Source organism: Bolinopsis microptera, chromosome 3 (assembly GCF_026151205.1).
Source record: "Bolinopsis microptera isolate Bmic1 chromosome 3, MBARI_Bmic_1.0, whole genome shotgun sequence".
In the NCBI taxonomy this organism is placed as follows: Eukaryota; Metazoa; Ctenophora; class Tentaculata; order Lobata; family Bolinopsidae; genus Bolinopsis; species Bolinopsis microptera.
This window is the reverse complement of record NC_087074.1, coordinates 14,002,181-14,021,045: the sequence shown is the minus strand read 5'-3', so window position 1 is coordinate 14,021,045 and position 18,865 is coordinate 14,002,181. Positions and strand designations below refer to the sequence as shown.

Below are 18,865 nucleotides of genomic sequence, written 5' to 3'. Positions count from 1 at the left end.
GAGCCCTGCCGTGATTAACTGGGAAGCCTGGAGAGGTCCTTGAGATGGAATAACATCGTTTGGCTTCGTATAGTATTTTTGCAGACCACCGTGAAGAAAATCCATCAGCCGGGGCGAACATCAGCCTGTCATGTCATCCGGCGAAGAAGCACCAAGAACCGAGAAAGTGGAAAGGGAGAAAGTAGAAAGAGTGGAGAGGGAAGAAGAACAGGAGAAGAAGGATATCAGTGAGTCCATTGTTATTCGTTGAACTCTGGTCTTATCTGCTAACGATGTCCAATCTAGCCCGTCATGAACGAAGCTTGAATCCAATTGTCATCATTTTGTCCCTTGCCATTTCGGTTGATCGCTTCGTTTCACAAGACAAAATACCCCGTGTTTATGGTATTTTCAAGACCTTCGCTTCGAGAAATTTGCCATTTCTCCCCATCGATAGAAAATTTTCGATCAGCAGTTTTAACATATTAAAGATCGAGTGCTGCAGTTGTTCTATTTGAAATTGTAATGTACTCAATGAATATGTGAAGTTGCAATTTGAATCCAGTCTGTTCCCCTGCCAGCCCGTTCTCCCGCTCATCGTTTATTGTGTACAATTTGTAATGTTGAAATGACTCACACAACCTGCAACTCTAAACTTATCCTCAGTTGCTAGCGGAATTACTGGAAAAGTCAAGTGGTTTAACGTGAAGAGTGGATATGGTTTTATTACTAGGGATGATAACAATGAAGATATCTTTATCCATCAGGTTTGAAATCTTTGTCTGTGTCATCTGCTTGTATGGCAACTGTAATTTAACTCTGATACATTTAAAGTGTTACTTTAACGATTCGTTTCGAATTTACTTCGATTAGGCTCTAGAAATGATAGATACAGGGAAGCCACTAAATCTTTCGTCCGGTCCTCAACTGCTTTTATCGTAAACTTAGAGAATTTTCTAAGAAATAACGAGAGGCTTATTTTGTGAGAAAACCTACCGTGTCCTCAGTGTGATATTAAACAGCTAATTTAGCTTCGCTACTTTTATCACATGAGGTTAAACTAATTGCTTCCAGGGCTGAACTTTGATTCCACCCCATGTAATCTTTCTTGCAATGTCTTTCCTCCCTGAGCTGCCCAGAGTTTTGGATACACTATACCTGTAAACATGTTGTGGAATTTGGCACTGTTGAAATCTCGCTCGAGTTTTGACACCAAGCCGGAAACTAGGGGCGCAATTTCTAACTACTGAATAACTGAATGTTGAAGAAATTTTATTTGATATAAAATGACCTAATTATTTGAAATAGCATAGCCTGATGATTGTTTATCAGGCTTATTGCAGTCGTTGGTAACAAAAACTTTCCATAAATTCCTTTACTTACTTAAATCTATATCTATGTGTTGTAGTATTATTAAATTTTACACAAGAGCTGCGCCCCCAAAATTAAACCTTCAGTGATAGCTTGATTAGCTGATTTACACTGTTCGAGAGTTGGAACCGAACCCTATCGTGAATTGTTCGAGGTATTATCGGGTCCCTTGATTTGAGAGCACTCTTTAAACACAGACTTCATTGCAGAAGATCATGAATAAATCAAAGGATTTCAGTATTTATTCGAGCAAGTTCCTAGGAATGTGATCCCTACTTAACAGGACATACTTTATTAATACATAAAATAGGGGTTTCTGGAAACTAGTAATTGATACTAATTAGCTATGAATACCTTGTTCAAAAGTTAATGAAATCATCAGGTGTTCGTGTTAAAGTAGAGACCTTCTTGGACCATAATTCTCTACTAGTGTGTGAATACTGAATACCTGTCGTTATTATATTCTCATCTCATTACTCAAATTGGCTTAGTTCCAGAAGACGTTTCTAAGTCTGGCTGGCTGGCTGCCAGATTTTAGTGTTTTTGACACTAAAGTTCCTCCTGAATAGTGTCAATATATACGAAATATAATCAGATCATGTAACTAGACAATGTGGGACCATTTTATTTCAGAATTCTTATTCGGGTGTGGCTATCCGCTATAGCTTGGCAATTAACCAATCTCCACTATTGACTAATCAAAACCCAGAATTACTGTAATTTGTCAAAAATTCATCTACTTAGGCTCCTGGATTGAGAGCACAGATTAGATAGGGAGATAAGGGTTAGAAAGGGAAAAGCGTGGGGTGCCCTACATAGACTGAATGATATCTGGAAATACAAACTCTCAAAGAGCCTCCAGATTAGATTGTTCATAGCGGCTTGTGAATCAGTACTGCTCTACGGATCAGAAACCTGGACACTGACAAAGGCTCAAGAGAAAAGGTTGGACGGGACATACACAAAAATGTTGCGTATGGTGCTGGGTATCTCCTGGAAGGACAAGGTCAGCAATATAACTTAGTATGGTAGCCTACCAAGGCTGTCAAACAAGTTCCGAAGCAGGAGATTAAAAATGGCGGGAAACTGCATCCGGCATCCTGAGCTACTTGCCAGTGATTTAGTCTTATGGGAACCTACGCACGGTAGAGCACAGCAAGGCCGACCAAGACAAAGCTACTTGTCTATGTTACTGAAGGAAGTTGGGACAAACTCTAAAGAGGAACTGCGAACCCTGATGCGGGACAGGGATATATGGAGGGGGTTATCTGGCGTAGATCGGACTTAGCTCCGACATAGTAGTAGTAGTTGTAGTTGTCAAAAACATGCCTCTTCAATTCGCCAGCAGAATCCACATCTCTAGTCAGTAGATCGTCTTGAAGGATCCGTTTCATTGAACAGATGGTGTACAATAATAGTGGGGGCCGGGGTGGGGGGATGACCATATTTAAGTATATTAAAGTATATCCCGCCCCTAAATCGGGGAAAACCTACATTTCAATATACTATAATTATAATCATAAGCAGGCCGTCCCGTCCCTCCTACTTTTCAGCAGTTCTTCTGTTACACGGTATATGGGCGGAGGAACCAGTGACCCCACTCAAAAAATTTGTCAGTGTAGTCAAAGAATGTTCTCTCCAAATTTTGAGAAAAATATTAACTCCAAATAGAAAATCCGCATTTTAAATCATATTACACTGATGGAAATGTCTATCAAACATCTGGCTCCTACTTCTAGTATGAAACTAAGGAAATGTGTCATTGGTCACGTGTTTATTAAAGCACAGCATTTTGTCCTGCTGGTGATATAACTGTGTAATGGTCTGTGTTATCAATACTAATCACTTATCAGGTCGTCATTACAGTTATCGTCGGAAGTTGTGCTTTTGCCTTCCAATGTTAGGTACTCTAATTTCATCTGACCAAAAGTAATGGTAGTTCTAGATTGTGTGAATTTCTAGTTATTTTAAGTAACTGTATTTAATGTATTCTGGGTAAAATTATCTTTATCCCGGTTGTTGCGACAAGTAAAAATGCTCTTATTAGGGAAAGGAGATTACTCGACGTTTCAATGTAACTACATCGTATTCATGATCTAAAAACAAGTGTTAAAAATTCAAAACGTAAAAAAAAAAATTAAAAAAAAAAAAAAAAAAAAAACATATATCTGAGGCAAAATTTGTGTACATTAATTTATTTTTAATCAATCAACTTTATCCAAAAATTCGATACAGGTGAACAGGTGCTTGATGTGAAGTGTGTAGGTATGTATCTAGTGTGGAGTGAAAATGGCGGGAATCGTACTGACCAATGAGAAGTGTGAAACGTGGGAGCCTAATATGGTTTGATTGATGTTGTAAGGGTTAGTGTGTTGAATAGGAGGCGGAAGTGTGCGTGTGTGAGATGTGGTCCCTGTACTCAGAAAGTAAACAAAACCTATAAATATCACTAAAAATCACTACATATGTGTAGACAATCCCCTGTCTGTAAAGTATAAAATATGTTACACCCTGTTTATTATGTACTTGTTACTAAAAAACGTTTGATTGTTTCTAACTCATCTCTCTTGTTAATGTTAGGTTTGAACTTCAAAATAAGCATTGCTTCTGCAATCTTTCTTCTAGCTGTGTTGCTTTCTGTTTTTAAAATCTCAAATTCTAAATTGGGTTCTGACCCCCTATGTAAACTGTTATAATGAATAGCAAAAGCTTGACTAGTGTTAGAAGGAGTTAAAGGAAATTTAGCATATCTTAGGTGCTCTCCGAGCCTATCATGTGCCCTCCTGCACGTCTCACCAATATAAATATTATTACAGATTTTACAGGTAATCTTATACACAACGTTCTTCACCTCACAATCTTTATTTTCAGTTATAGATGTGGATACTGGTGGGGAGGTGAAACACATTTGTTTACTTTAATAGTAAGCACATGTTCAGCGGGTTGAGGAGGTGAAACACATTTGTTTACATTTTTAGGGTAAGCACATGTTCAGCGGGTTGAAGAGATGATACACATTTTGTATTATAGAAGGCTTGTAACACTTGTAACGCTTTCTTGTTACCCCCCTTTGAAGGCCCCGAATTATTTTCTGAACGAAAGCTCAAAAATAACCGAGAAATCGACCTTCTTATTAACTCATTTTGATGACTGTTTCTGACCTAAAATTGCACGAAAAATCGATTTAGCTAGGTTTCAGAACCTATAAACACTTCCTTATCCCTCAAAATTGATGTTTTATAGTTGATACGAGCAACAAGCAACATATGTTTTGATCCTTCGGTTCTACTCATGACCTAGGCAGTTAAGCTGAACCCGACAGATCGAGGCAATCCTCACCTTAACTGATCAAACTGGTACTAACACAATTTTCAGATATAAATGTTCTTTGCGATACGTTTATTGCAGCTTTGCAACTTGAGTGAAGACCAGAGTACGAAAACACACAGCAGGTAAGCAACTCATTTTTGGTGACTGTTCCTCACGAACATTCTGATCCTGCAACATAGGAACAGCAGCTAGGGAGATCGTCTCCTTAACAAATCGGACAGGTACTATCACAATTTCCAGAGCACAGCATGATAACAAAGTCAAAAGAAACACAACGAAGGTAGGTTACCAACACCACAATATAACAATTATACTAACAACTGAATTACATTTATTCTGACGACGGGCAGCCCTGATGTGCTCCGTCATCCTCAACGAGCGACCACTTGTAATAGAGGTGTTATGTCATGTTACACCGATCCGTCTAATCACAAACAGGACGAGTCAGCAGATCGATATCGTGTGTTTACTTTCCTTATCTTTATTTGACCCTCTGTTCACATTGTTATCTCTACCACATCTCGGCTCGGCAAGGTCCGCGTGCAATATCTGCACCGCGGTAAACACGCCATGATTACGTCATGAACTTGAAATAGTGTGATTGTTGTACTTATATAACCGTGCCCATTGCCCACGTACAATACAAACTGTTGGGGGGGGGGGGGGTTTAAGATAAACAACCGATCTTGATAGTGTGTTGGTCGCTCCTCCAACTGACTGTGATGCTAACTGTTCAATCAGGAACGGAACATTAACATTGTTTAGTTATAGCATGTTTCGGTTTAGTTGTCCAATTGCGTATTATTAAAAACATTTACTCTAATATGAGGTCGCGATTGTGAACTGAGTGAGATCCAAATGATGAACTGTGCTTTAAGTTTACACCAACTGGAAGCAAAGGAATAATGCATATATCCATGAGTGCTGCTTTGCTTAACTTTGACAGTAAGTGTTTAAAAACAGAATCTAGGACACGACTTCACTGACAAGAACTGTATGTTCCAGGAGGAGGCAGTATACAGGAGGACAAGCATAAAAAGCGAATTAAATTTCAGGAGTTACACTAAACATCCCAGCGGGGATGTGGGGCAAGACTCAGTTCACGCCGGAAGAAGTAGCAGCCAGCAGAAAAGTCAGCATCGCCCGCATCCACGTGGAACGCTCTATTGGCTATCTGAAGCGGTACAAGATTTTGGGAAACAAAGTTGTGGCGAAGATGTTGCCTTATCTGAGCGACATCGCATTCGTGTGTGCCCAACTTGTTAATTTTAAACCTGTTTTTTTGAGGGAAGTGGACAGTGATTTTTTTTAAATGACCAGGTCTGCTTAAATAACTAAAAAATTATGTTAATATTCTGTTCATGACTGGACGATAAGTTCCTACAATCCCCCCCCCCCCCCCAACAGTTTGTATTGTATGTGGGCAATGGGCACGGTTATATAAGTACAACAATCACACTATTTCAAGTTCATGACGTAATCATGGCGTGTTTACCGCGGTACAGATATTGCACGTGGACCTTGCCGAGCCGAGATGTGGTAGAGATAACAATGTGAACAGAGGGTCAAATAAAGATAAGGAAAGTAAACACACGATATCGATCTGCTGACTCGTCCTGTTTGTGATTGGACGGATCGGTGTCACATGACATAACACCTCTATTACAAGTGGTCGCTCGTTGAGGATGACGGAGCACATCAGGGCTGCCCGTCGTCAGAATAAATTTAATTCAGTTGTTAGTATAATTGTTATATTGTGGTGTTGGTAACCTACCTTCGTTGTGTTTCTTTTGACTTTGTTATGCTCTGGAAATTGTGAAAATTACGCTCTGGAAATTGTGATAGTACCTGCTCTGGAAATTGTGATAGTACCTGTTCGATTTGTTAAGGAGACGATCTCCCTGTTCATATGTTTGTTATATATATGGTCATTTATTATGTAACTTATTTATGTATATTATTCCTTAGTCTCGTATGACCATAGTTGGTACTACAATAAGTGGGTTTCACTTCTAAGCTACCGTATACTAAATTGTTACAGGATCAGAATGTTCGTGAGGAACAGTCACCAAAAGTGAGTTGCTTACCTGCTGTGTGTTTTCGTACTCTGGTCTTCACTCAAGTTGCAAAGCTGCAATAAACGTATCGCAAAGAACATTTATATCTGAAAATTGTGTTAGTACCAGTTTGATCAGTTAAGGTGAGGATTGCCTCTATCTGTCGGGTTCAGCTTAACTGCCTAGGTCATGAGTAGAACCGAAGGATCAAAACATATGTTGCTTGTTGCTCGTATCAACTATAAAACATCAATTTTGAGGGATAAGTAAGTGTTTATAGGTTCTGAAACCTAGCTAAATCGATTTTTCGTGCAATTTTAGGTCAGAAACAGTCATCAAAATGAGTTAATAAGAAGGTCGATTTCTCGGTTATTTTTGAGCTTTCGTTCAGAAAATAATTCGGGGCCTTCAAAGGGGGGTAACAAGAAAGCGTTACAAGTGTTACAAGCCTTCTATAATACAAAATGTGTATCATCTCTTCAACCCGCTGAACATGTGCTTACCCTAAAAATGTAAACAAATGTGTTTCACCTCCTCAACCCGCTGAACATGTGCTTACTATTAATGTAAACAAATGTGTTTCACCTCCTCAACCCGCTGAACATGTGCTTACTATTAAAGTAAACAAATGTGTTTCACCTCCCCACCAGTATCCACATCTATTAATAAAGGACAAATTTTACAGGAGTTAATAATACAGGTTCTCTTATCATACGGTCTGTTATTACACACAATATTTCTTAGTTTTCTAGCTGGGGAAAATATAACTTTAATAGGTAAATTGTTCTGTTTAATATGATTCCTAATTCTGTTACTGATACTGTCTGAGATAAAATCTAACTTAAGCACTGTTCTGTTATCCTCCCTATTTCTATTACTAATACTACTACGACGTCTGTTGGAATAATTTCTGGGTGTTTGATACCCGTTTCTAGTCATAAGACGGTCTAAAATGCTGTATGAATGTTCTCTCTCCTGAGGTCCTGACGAGATCTTGTCCGCTTCTTTATACAGGTTGATCACGGTGTTCGTCTTCACAGATTCTGGGTGACATGAATTCTTGTGAAGTGTGATGTCTTTCTGCTGTGGCTTACGGTACAAGCGGCTCGTCACAGTTCCATCAGGTTCCACTCTAAGCTCTGTGTTAAGGAATGGGATGAACTCTTGGTCGTTCTCCGGAAACTCTACCTCCCACTTGAGTTTCTTGTCAGGGTCCTGGTCTGCGATACTCTGAACAAGTGCTAGAGCTTCTTCTCTTGTTACAGCTGTGCTGGTGGCGTCGTCAATGTACCGCTTGTAGAAGTCAGATTTTTTTTTTTTTACGTTTTGAATTTTTAACACTTGTTTTTAGATCATGAATACGATGTAGTTACATTGAAACGTCGAGTAATCTCCTTTCCCTAATAAGAGCATTTTTACTTGTCGCAACAACCGGGATAAAGATAATTTTACCCAGAATACATTACAACAATGCGACTCATAAATAATACTCCAATCCGGATTTTACATGTATTTAATGGTACGTATCAGGACTGACGGAAAATTTGCAATTTTGAACATCTCTATAACTAAGATCGTTTAAGTTACTGACCTAGTTCACTGGCAGTCAAAAACTGGGCCCAAAGTACCATCGTGCCGCTGACTCAGTCATTATAGCTTGATAGTGGTAGAAAAAGTATGAACTATTCTCAAATTTCCCCATCTGTAGATTAAACTGCCATGAGGGGGAAACAGTCGTCTGATCATTCGCCTCAACTGCATCCGGCGCCAGATAACCTACTTTCTTGACTTAGTCATCATATACAGTGTGTATCTCTCACCGTCTGAACTTACTTGTTTTTCTTTCGCCTGACTAAATGAAATAAGAGAAAAGCTGATAATTTCCTCCAAAGTTTCGTCAATATCCTGAAAGTTCCGGAGTCTTTTGTTTTAGTCAATAACATTGTCCCCTTTTGAGCCTTCTGCCGAAAAAAATGTTTGTTAACTGTCTTTCTGCCTATCACCCCTACTGGAACACTCTCGAAGGAAACACGAGAAATGCTCTCTATTGCTAGTTTTACCAACTCTTTGCTGTAGAAAGAACAACACTCTTCAGCGATCCCTGACCAAATTTTACGCGCGCTGGATCCGCGCGTTCTCTTCCGCTTTTAGTTAGGAAATGCTCTGCACCTCGAGTGCCTGAATTAGGCTCGATGGGCCAGGTTCTTCAGGTTTGACTAGCTCATACTATCGCAAAGATCAGGAATTTAAGGAACACAGTTTAGTAGTTGTTTCTCACATTATCAAATCCAGGCTTGCCTAGTCAAAAGCCTGCGGAAGTTGGTGGCTGATGTAACGAGACACCCGTAAAAATCTCACTATACTATCAAATTTCAGACCGCCATATCGAAGAACAATCCAAGGAAGCTGAAACGAAGTGTGGGAGATAATGAAGAAGTTGTGTTTGATGTTGTACGCGGTGCTAAAGGCGACGAGGCGTTCAATGTAACTGGTCCGGACGGAAGTCCTGTTAAAGGTTCTATCTATGCTCGTGATAGAAGACCTAGGTCAGTGTTAGAAACTTATAAATACGGTCCCTTTAAAGTTTGCATCACATTTGTATCACCCTTATGATTTCAAATTGACTAGTTATATCTCGTATCCTTAGCTCACCTCGTCTCAGACGTGGGCGTGGAGGATTCAGGGGTCGGGGAGGAGGTAGACGTAGGTACCGAGATTCGGAACGTGAGGGAGAGGAACGTGAGGGAGACGAAGGAGGACAGCGCGAGCGAAGAGACGAGGGACCACGCGAACCACGTGAGCGCAGAGACGAAGGACCACGCGAACCGCGCGAGCGCAGAGATGAGGGACAGCGCGAGCGCAGGAGATCTCCCGAGCCGAGACGCGAGAGACGTCGCTCCGATCGCAGGAACGACTCTCGTAGCGAGGAGCCTCGAAGAGACGGCAGAGATCATCCCAGAGAAGTAGACTATCGGGATTCTCGACCAGGCGGAAGAAATTACTACTCAGTACGGTTAGTTCAACGATAGTTCTGATTTAACATTCTTTCTCTTAGAATAAATGATACTAGTCAAATTTACGAATTTATTAATCAACGTATTACATCTATATTAGTTAATCTACATATACAGACGGTAATATTTTCGTTCACAAAATTCTCATTAAAGTCTAAAGTTCATGATTAGCGCGGTATCCACCGAATGTTCTAGTCGATTGTTTTCCGATATCTATGGACTGAGTACCGTAACCTCGACTGTGGTCGAAACAACCCTGTTCTGTGGCCAAGTAATGACATTCCCTTTCGACAGAAGAACATAAACAATAGGATTGTAACTTGACATCAGTATAGGCAGGAAACTTGATAGTATGGTGTTGAAGATTGCTAATAAGAAAGTTCCGTGCATGTCTTGCTTAACCATGATAACCCTGCCTATGACTAATAACATCTGAACTGTACTCCCAGCGTTCAGCAATGCTATTTTTATTGCACTTTTCAGTCGTCTGCCTGGTTGCTCAGTAGTCCTAGGTATTCGAGAGGTTTTGGCAATGTCTCGGATAGTCAAAACTGATGCCACAGTGGCTGTCAGTGATAAAATAATACCCAGTATCTCGGTTAATAATTGTAAACTCTCTTGGCCAAACGGAGCTCGTTGCAATGCTTTCTGTATAGAAATTACCATAAGTGATCGAGGAGATTCGTAGACCTGAGAAACAATATAATATACCATAATGAGAAGACAAAGCACAGCAGTTACCGTCTCGATCAGACTTCTTTTCAAAACTCTGAAGGGATATTTTATCTGATACCATCTCCCTGTTGCCAAAACTGAAGTCAGGATGACAGGACTAAACATGAGGTACCACAAAAAACTGCTTACAACATTCTCTGTCATTGTTGCAGGTCTTGCGTACAAGTAATACTCATATTCTTCACAGTAATCTTCCTTTGGCTTTAAAATCACGATGCTGTAAAATGTGGTCATCACAACGCTTGTAAGAAAGTCAGTAGTTGCAAGAGCCATGTACAGGTCTCGAGGGAGGCTTCTCTTCTTGCAGAAATTGTGTCGGAGGACGAGTGGGTTGAGAAGTATGGAAACCAACGCCGTAGAAACAATAACAATCACCAACCAAATGTCAGGCGATGTCAAGCCTCCGTCGCTGTAAAGAGCCATCCTCTGCCTGCCGAAATATTACAACCTTAGAGAAGTGGAGGTGGGGCAGCTCACGCTTATAGTTATAAGCTTGGGAGTTGGTAGTCGCTCCCAATATGAAGGCAGCTGTGATGGAAAACGATGATCTGACCACGATAATCATATATTTTAATTAATAATTACATATTAACTTTGAAGGCGTTGCCTAGTAGCATGTCCTTAATTTGAAATTTGGAAAATGATGTTGTCGTTGTAACGTGAACCACTTAGAACATAGCTGCCGACATCTAGTAATTAGAAACACATGCGCGACATCTAGTAATTAGTTCCACGTGCGCGACATCACGAGGTGGAATATAAACTATAGACATCATGTGGGCTGCTTCATGGACAGTGATATGATGACCCATCAGCAACTTGTTTCCGGCCTGAATAAGATATTGTTTGTCATTTCAATGAGAACCTTCTGAACTCGTGCATCCCACTTTCACAATCGTATGGTTAGCAGTCTGACAATAGACCACATGATAATAATAAAGTTAATTAAATGTAATAATTTAGAATGTTAATCATCGACGTCAACTAAATTCTCAAACTTGTTACTCCGTCTCCAGATCCGATGAGACCGGAGGAGCAGGAGCAAGCGCAAGTGCTCCACCCCGAGGAAGAGGAGGACGTGGACGGTCCATGTCTCGTGGAGTAGGCGGAGAACGAGGACGAGGCCGGGGAGCCGGCAGATCATCTGTTGGGCGAGGACGTGGTCGTGGTGGCAGAGGAGCTACTTATTACAGGAACAGCGACTATAACGAGTTCCATGATTACCGTCCCAGACAGAGGTTGGTCAAGTTATATCTTATCACAAATAAATCAAAAAATATATTTTCAAGTAATCCTTGCTCATTCTTACTGGTTAAGTACAATTATGACTGTTCCGTATTTATAGATTGCAATATTTGTCAGTATGCGCGCTCTCTTGAGACTTGTAAAGTGTATCACCAATGTATGTCTTGACAAAGGCGTGTAACCGAAACGGCGTTAATACCTAATGTTATGAATCAGTTTTTAGATTTCCTTAGTTCCATATCTAATAAAGTAATAAACCCTAGTAACAGAGGTCGAGGTAGAAATGACGACAACAGAAGAGACTCTTACAATGACGGAGAAGATCGGGGACACGAGGGAGATAACATGAACAAGGACCAACAAGCCCCCCGACGCGGCAGACCAAGGTACCGCAACCGTCGCAGCCAAGGAGAACCAACTGAACGGAACGGAGCTGAAGCAACAAGTGCTTAGAACCCTCCTTGGAAATGTAGACTGTGCATGATTTTTGAAATCGTTAGATCATCACTAATGGAACACTAACATCTTACTCTTAGCTTGATTTGTGTGACTCTTGTCGTTATATATACAGGAAACATCAAAAATATAAGCATTCTATCATCAATGTGTCCAACAACATCATTCAATGCTATACTTTTATTTGCTTTTTTTATTTAGCACATTCATTATTGGCTATCCTGCTTACCCTACACTATTAAATTATTGGAATTTTCTACGATTTTCCGTTGTTTTTTGTACCGCGTGCAGGTGTAGTTTCTTATATGTACTACCAACTTTTATTGATACGCATGTCTAAGATACATGAGAACAGTTCACTCAACAGCCATGCTCTGACCACCTTAACGATATAGTTTTGATTTGAGATATATAACTTATTGTTATGTTAGTTGGCTTTGTTTGTAACAATGCGTTCTCTGTATTTTGACTGTAGTTATTACTTCTGGAAACGATATAATGATGTATTATTTATTGTTAATTTAAGCATGGGAAAGTTTCATTGCCGTTAATTTTAAAGCCGTCGGGGCTTTTCTATGGGTACAAATTAGAGTCTAACAAAGCACTACAACGAAATTTTGGTCAAATGAAACTTTGGAATAAGATCATCGTCAAAAGCATGTGAAATTAAATGCCCTAGCACATTTATTTTTAAAGGCAAATTTTTTGCTCCGCGCATGATACAAGTGCGCTGCCATTTCGCGGCGAATATGTGATATGGAATACGACGAACAACGAAATTGGAAATGGTTACTGGGGCGACGCTCAGCCTTTTTAAGAGAGGGTGACCCACTAGAGGATAGCATAATAGGATTTGACACACGATGCGTCGATGCAACCCCTTTTCGCGCGCGGCGGCCGGAGTGCATGAGAGAGCAGAGAGGTATACAACGTGTTATGTAGCAAATTAGGATACTCTGCCTACATCTGGGCCGGGTATGGCAACCTTGGGGACTAGTCAACTATAAATGGCAAATGATACGATTGAGGTGCTGGAAGTTTGATATCGGTCGAAGGAACTGGAAGCTCACTGCAAAAATCTTAATGCTTAACAAAACGAAAATTCATGTTTTCCAAATTCTGTCCCATTTTCAAATAAGCAACTTTCTTAACACAAATTTTACACATTTATTGGATGGATTTTTTGCTCAGATACCAATTACTTTAACTTAGTCAGTTAATTGATGATGGTATGAAACCAAATTGAGGTACTGGAAGTCACAATCCTGAAGAAAATTGAAAAATCATATTATCTCATTTTTTGTCCCATTTTTAGTTTTTGAAGATGAAATTTCTTGTCATACGTTGTATGACCCGCCGCGCGGCTCCCCCTGTAGCGTCGAAGACGCTATAGTGAAGGGGGGGGGGGGGGATTATGTTTTTTTTGTCCGTTTTTGTCCGTTTGGCAGCTATATTTTCAAAACGGACAAAAAATAAAGCGGACAAAAACGGACAAAAAATAACAAAAATTTAAATAACATTTAGATGCTTCCTCCTCCTCCTCCTCCTCCTCCTCCTCCTCCTCCTCCTCCTCCTCCTCCTCATCCTCCTCCTCCTCCTCCTCTTCCACCTTCTCCTCCTCCTCCTCGGCCATCCTCCTCAGCCATCCTCCTCAGTCCTCCTCAGTCCTCCTCAGTCCTCCTCCTCTGCAGTCCTCATCATCCTCCTCAGTCCTCCTCCTCCTGGGTCCTCCTCCTCCTCTTCATCCTCCTCCTCTTCCTCCTCAGTCCTCAGTCCTTCTCCTCAGTCCTCCTCCTCATCCTTTTCGTCAGTACTCCTCCTCCTCAGTCCTCCCCCAGTCCCCCTCCTCCTCCTATTCAGTCCTCCTCATCCTCCTCCTCAGTTCTCCTCCTTCTCATTCCTCCTTCTGAGTCCTCCTCATTCCTCCTTCTGAGTCCTCCTCCTCCTCTTTCTCCTGAGTCCTCCTCCTGGGTCCTCTTTCTCCTCCTCCTTCTCAGTCCTCCTCCTCCTCCCTCTCAGTCATCCTCCTCAGTCATCCTCCTCAGCCATCCTCCTCAGCCATCCTCTTCAGCGATCCTCCTCAGTACTCCTCAGTCCTCCTCCTTCTCAGTCCTCCTCAGTCCTCCTCCTCAGTCATCCTTCTCCTCCTCCTCCTCCAGGGGGATCCTGTTTTTTATCCGTTTTTTCCGTTCGGAACCCTATATTATCAAAACGGACAAAAAATAGAGCGGACAAAAACGGACAAAAACGGACAAAAAATAACAAAAATGGAAATAATATTTAGATACTTCCTCCTCCTCCTGAGTCCTCCTCCTGGGTCCTCCTCCTGGGACCTCCTCCTCTTGGGTCCACCTCCTCTTCATCCTCCTCCTCTTCCTCCTCAGTCCTCAGTTCTCCTCCTCAGCTCAGTCCTCCTTCTCAGTCCTCCTCCTCCTCATCCTTTTCCTCAGTCCTCCTCCTCAGTCCTGCCCAGTCCCCCTCCTCCTCCTATTCACTCCTCCTCCTCCTCCTCCTCCTCCTCCTCCTCCTCAGTCCTCCTCCTCCTCCTCAGTCCTCCTCCTTCTCAGTCCTCCTCCTCCTCAGTCATCCTCCTCAACCCTCCTCCTCCTCAGTCCTTCTCCTCTTCCTCCTCCTCCTCAGTCTTCCTCATATTCCTCAGTCCTCCCCCAGTCACCCTCCTCCTCAGTCCTCCCCCAGTCACCCTCCTCCTCCTCCTCATCCTCCTCATCAGTCCTCCTTTGCCTTCTCAGTCCTCCTCTTCAGTCCTCCTCCTCCTTTTCCTGGTTCCTCCTCAGTCCGCATTCTCCTCCTCAGTCCTTCTCAGGCCTTTCCCCAGTCACCCTCCTCCTCATTCTCCTCATCAGTCCTCCTTCTCCTTAGTCCTCCTCCTCAGTCCTCCTCCTCCTCCTCCTGGGTTCTCCTCCTGGATCCCTCTTCTCCTCCTCAGTCCTTCTCCTCCTCCTCAGTTATCCTCCTCCTCCTTCTTCTCCTCCTGGGTCCTCCTCCTTCTGCTCACCAGTCCTCCTCCTCAGTCCTCCTCATCCTCTTCATCCACTTACTTCTCCTCCTCATCAGTCCTCATCAGTCCTCCTCCTCCCAAGTCATCCTCCTCCTCCTGGGGCCTTTTCCTGTGTCCTCCTCCTCCTGGGTCCTCCTCCTGGGTCCTCCTCCTCTTCCTTCTCCTCAGTCCTTCTCCTCCTCAGTCCTTCTCCTCTTCCTCCTCCTTAGTCTTCCTCCTCCTCAATCCTTTTCCCAGTCACCCTCCTCCTCATCCTCATCCTCCTCATCAGTCCTTCTTCTCCTTCTCAGTCCTCCTTCTCAGTCCTCCTCCTCCTCTTCTTCCTGGTTCCTCCTCCTGGGTCCTCCTTCTCCTCCTCAGTCCTCCTCCTCTTCCTCCTCCTCCTGGGTCCTCCTGATCCTCCTCAGTCTTTTTTTCTCCTTCTACTCCTCAGTCCTCCTCCTCCTCAATCCTTCTCTTCCTCCTAAGTCATCCCCTCCTCAGTCCTCCTAAGTCCTCCCATTCTCAGTCCTCCTCCTCATCAGTCCTCTTCACCAGTCCTCCTCCTCAGTCCTCCTTATCCTCATCCTTCATCTCCTTCCTTCATCTCCTTTCTCCTCCTCATCCTCCTCATACACCTCCTCCTCATCAGTCCTCCTCCTCACTGCTCACTCCTTCTCCTCCTCCTCGTCCTCCTCCTCCTCGTCCTTAGTCATCTTTATCAGTCCTCATCAGTCCTCATCAGTCCTCCTCCTCCCCAGTCCTCCTTTTGGGGCCTTTTCCTAGGTCCTCCTCCTGGGTCCTCCTCCTCTTGGGTCCTCCTCCTCTTGGGTCCTCCTCCTCATCCTTCTCCTTAGTCCTCCTCCTCCTCAGTCCTCCTCTTGAGTCCTTCTTCTCCTCCTCCTCCTATTCATTCCTCCTCCTCAGTTCTCCTTCTCAGTCTCACTCCTCCTTCTCAGTCCTCCTCCTCCTCTTCTTCCTGGTTCCTCCTCTTGGGTCCTCCTTCTCCTCCTCTTCCTCCTCTTCCTGGGTCCTCCTGATCCTCCTCAGTCTTCTTCCTCCTTCTACTCCTCAGTCCTCCTCCTGCTCAATCCTCCTCTTCCTCCTAAGTCCTCCCCTCCTCAGTCCTCCTAAGTCCTCCCCTTCTCAGTCCTCCTCCTCATTAGTCCTCTTCACCAGTCCTCCTCCTCAGTCCTCCTTATCCTCATCCTTTATCTCCTTTCTCCTCCTCATCCTCCTCATACACCTCCTTCTCCTCATCAGTCCTCCTCCTCACTCCTCAGTCCTTCTCCTCCTCCTCCTCCTCCTCGTCCTTAGTCCTCTTTATCAGTCCTCATCAGTCCTCATCGGTCCTCCTCCTCCCCAGTCCTCCTCATGGGGCCTTTTCCTGGGTCCTCCTCCTCTTGGGTCCTCCTCCTCTTGAGTCCTTCTTCTCCTCCTCCTATTCATTCCTCCTCCTCAGTTCTCCTTCTCAGTCTCACTCCTCCTTAGCCCCCCTCCTCTCCCTCCTCAGTCCCCCTCCTCAGTCCCCCCTCCTCCTTTTCCTCTCTTTCATCTCTCAATAATTTGTTCAATTTATAATTATTGTTGGTGTTATTGTTAACATAATTTATTGTTAAATACTAAAATGTTTTTAAGCGCATTTGAGTCAGACTCAAAATGTGCTCAAGAATCTTTGTGTTTAACAAAGTTTTACTCTCCAGTAATAAAACTTTTCATCCCTTTTTATGTTATTAAAAAATGTGTAGACTATTCTTTGTGCCTAATTGAAGATTAAAAGTTTGAGAAAGGACCATGGTCATTAACCGGGCTACCCATTTCTGCAAATAGCCTGTTACAAATTGTGGAGAAAATTTAAATCAAAAGTTACAATTTTTGTCCGTTTTTGTCCGTTTTTGTCCGTTTTTGTCCGTTTGGCAGCTATATTTTCAAAACGGACAAAAATTAACGGACAAAAACGGACAAAAAATAACATGATCCCCCCCTAGTGAAGCGACCGTGGGGGTCACCACGTGATACAAGAAATTTCCACTTTCCAGGACCGAAATTTTACAGTTTTGACTGAATTTCTCACCCGAAACCAATTAGTCTGTCAATAGGTAGTGCGCCATCGACAGTAAGCCGCGCGTGCCGACTGTAGGATGGTTTTTTAGCGCTAATTTCGGCCAGCGCAATTTTCTTCAAACAAATAGATATTGAGTATCCTTCCCGACCTTCAATTGCAACAAAAATTGGTAAGCTTACTCATAGACTTACAAGGAAAGTGTCCGAAAAATTTAAAGCATATCCAACCATCAAACATTATGTTACAGCTAAAAGCAGTGTATTTTGCCCCATTTTGATCACTATATCAACTCCGATATCCACCAAATTTTTCGGACAGTTGTGAAAGCCCTATTGGAAGGTCGTCGCCAATTTCCAGAATGATCTCATTTAAGGAACTGAAGATAAATCCGAATAATACGACAAAAATGGTCAAATTTGGACGAATTTGGTCAAATTACGCGACTTTTACAGCTAATTTTGCTCCAAAAGCCGCGCACCATCAAATATGGCACCTAGGCGAAACTCACTGATCTTTCCAAAAAGGTATGACAAATTTGGTATTGTGAAAATTCTCACAGTCTCTAGATAACAGTGGTACAAAAATTTTTAAAATCCGAGCAAGTTTATTTTTTATCGTGCACCCCCTACTGTCAACTATAGATGCAAGATGGCAAATGATACGATTGAGCTGATGGGAGTTTGATATCGGTCGGAGGAAACTCGCTGCAGAAATCTTATTGTAGGTTTACAATTACAACCTACCAGGACGCACGCCGAGTTTTACCTGGGGACCTCAGGCTATTATGTTAATAAACAATAGAGATTCGGCGGAATGACAGGCTGAGCGCGGCCCAGTAAGCCGAGTTGGACTCGTCGACGGTCCTATTGCCTATATGGAACAAATATTTTACGAGTATCACCCGTTAAAAATCTTAACAAAACGAAAACAGAAAATTCATATTTTCCAAATTCTGACTCTGTCCCATTTTCAAATATAAAATTTTCTGAACACAAATTTTACAGATTGGATGGATTTTTTGCTCAGAGACCAATTAGTCAGTTAATTGATGATGGTATTGGTATGAAACCAAATTGAGGTACTGGAAGTCAAAATCCCGAAGAAAATTGAAAAATCATATTGCCAATTGTCCCATTCTCTGTCCCATTTTCAGTTTTTGTTACCTGGGGACCATGGGCTATTATGTTCATAAACATCGAATAAAGATTCGGCGGAATGACAGGCTGAGCGCGGCCCAGTAAAGTTTTTGAAAATGAAATTTCCAGGACCGAAATTTTACAGTTTTTATTGAATTTGTCACGCGAAATTTGACGGATGTTACTCCATACTCGTCTAAATTTCTTCGAAGATGGCAAGAGCTACGAAGTAGCGCGCGCCGGGCCAGATCATTAACAATGGTCAAACGCGAAATCAATTAGTCTGTCAACTATAGATGGTAAATGGTAAATGATACGATTGAGCTGCTGGAAGTTTGATATCGGTCGGAGGAAGCTCACTGCAGAAATCTTCACAAAACGAAAATTCATATTTTCCAAATTCTGTCCCATTTTCAAATATGAAATCTTCTGAACACAAATTTGACAGATTGGATGGATTTTTTGCTCAGAGACCAATT

At 42.3% G+C, this 18,865-nt stretch overlaps 1 protein-coding gene across 2 annotated transcripts; it reads left to right on the top strand.

Annotated features, from left to right (window-relative positions):
* On the top strand, positions 1-12,686 carry LOC134813385 (Y-box-binding protein 1-like). Of its 2 annotated transcripts, none has more exons than XM_063821121.1 (6): positions 1-227; positions 646-746; positions 9,114-9,283; positions 9,400-9,750; positions 11,503-11,724; positions 11,995-12,686. In XM_063821121.1, the coding sequence occupies exons 1-6, from the start codon at positions 131-133 to the stop codon at positions 12,182-12,184; spliced, it is 1,131 nt and encodes a 376-aa protein (XP_063677191.1). In that variant the 5' UTR covers positions 1-130; the 3' UTR covers positions 12,185-12,686. The 2 variants fall into 2 exon arrangements, with proteins under 2 accessions (XP_063677191.1, XP_063677190.1); XM_063821120.1 differs by having other exon boundaries at positions 17-227; positions 9,385-9,750.
* The last annotated feature ends 6,179 nt before the right edge of the window (positions 12,687-18,865 follow it).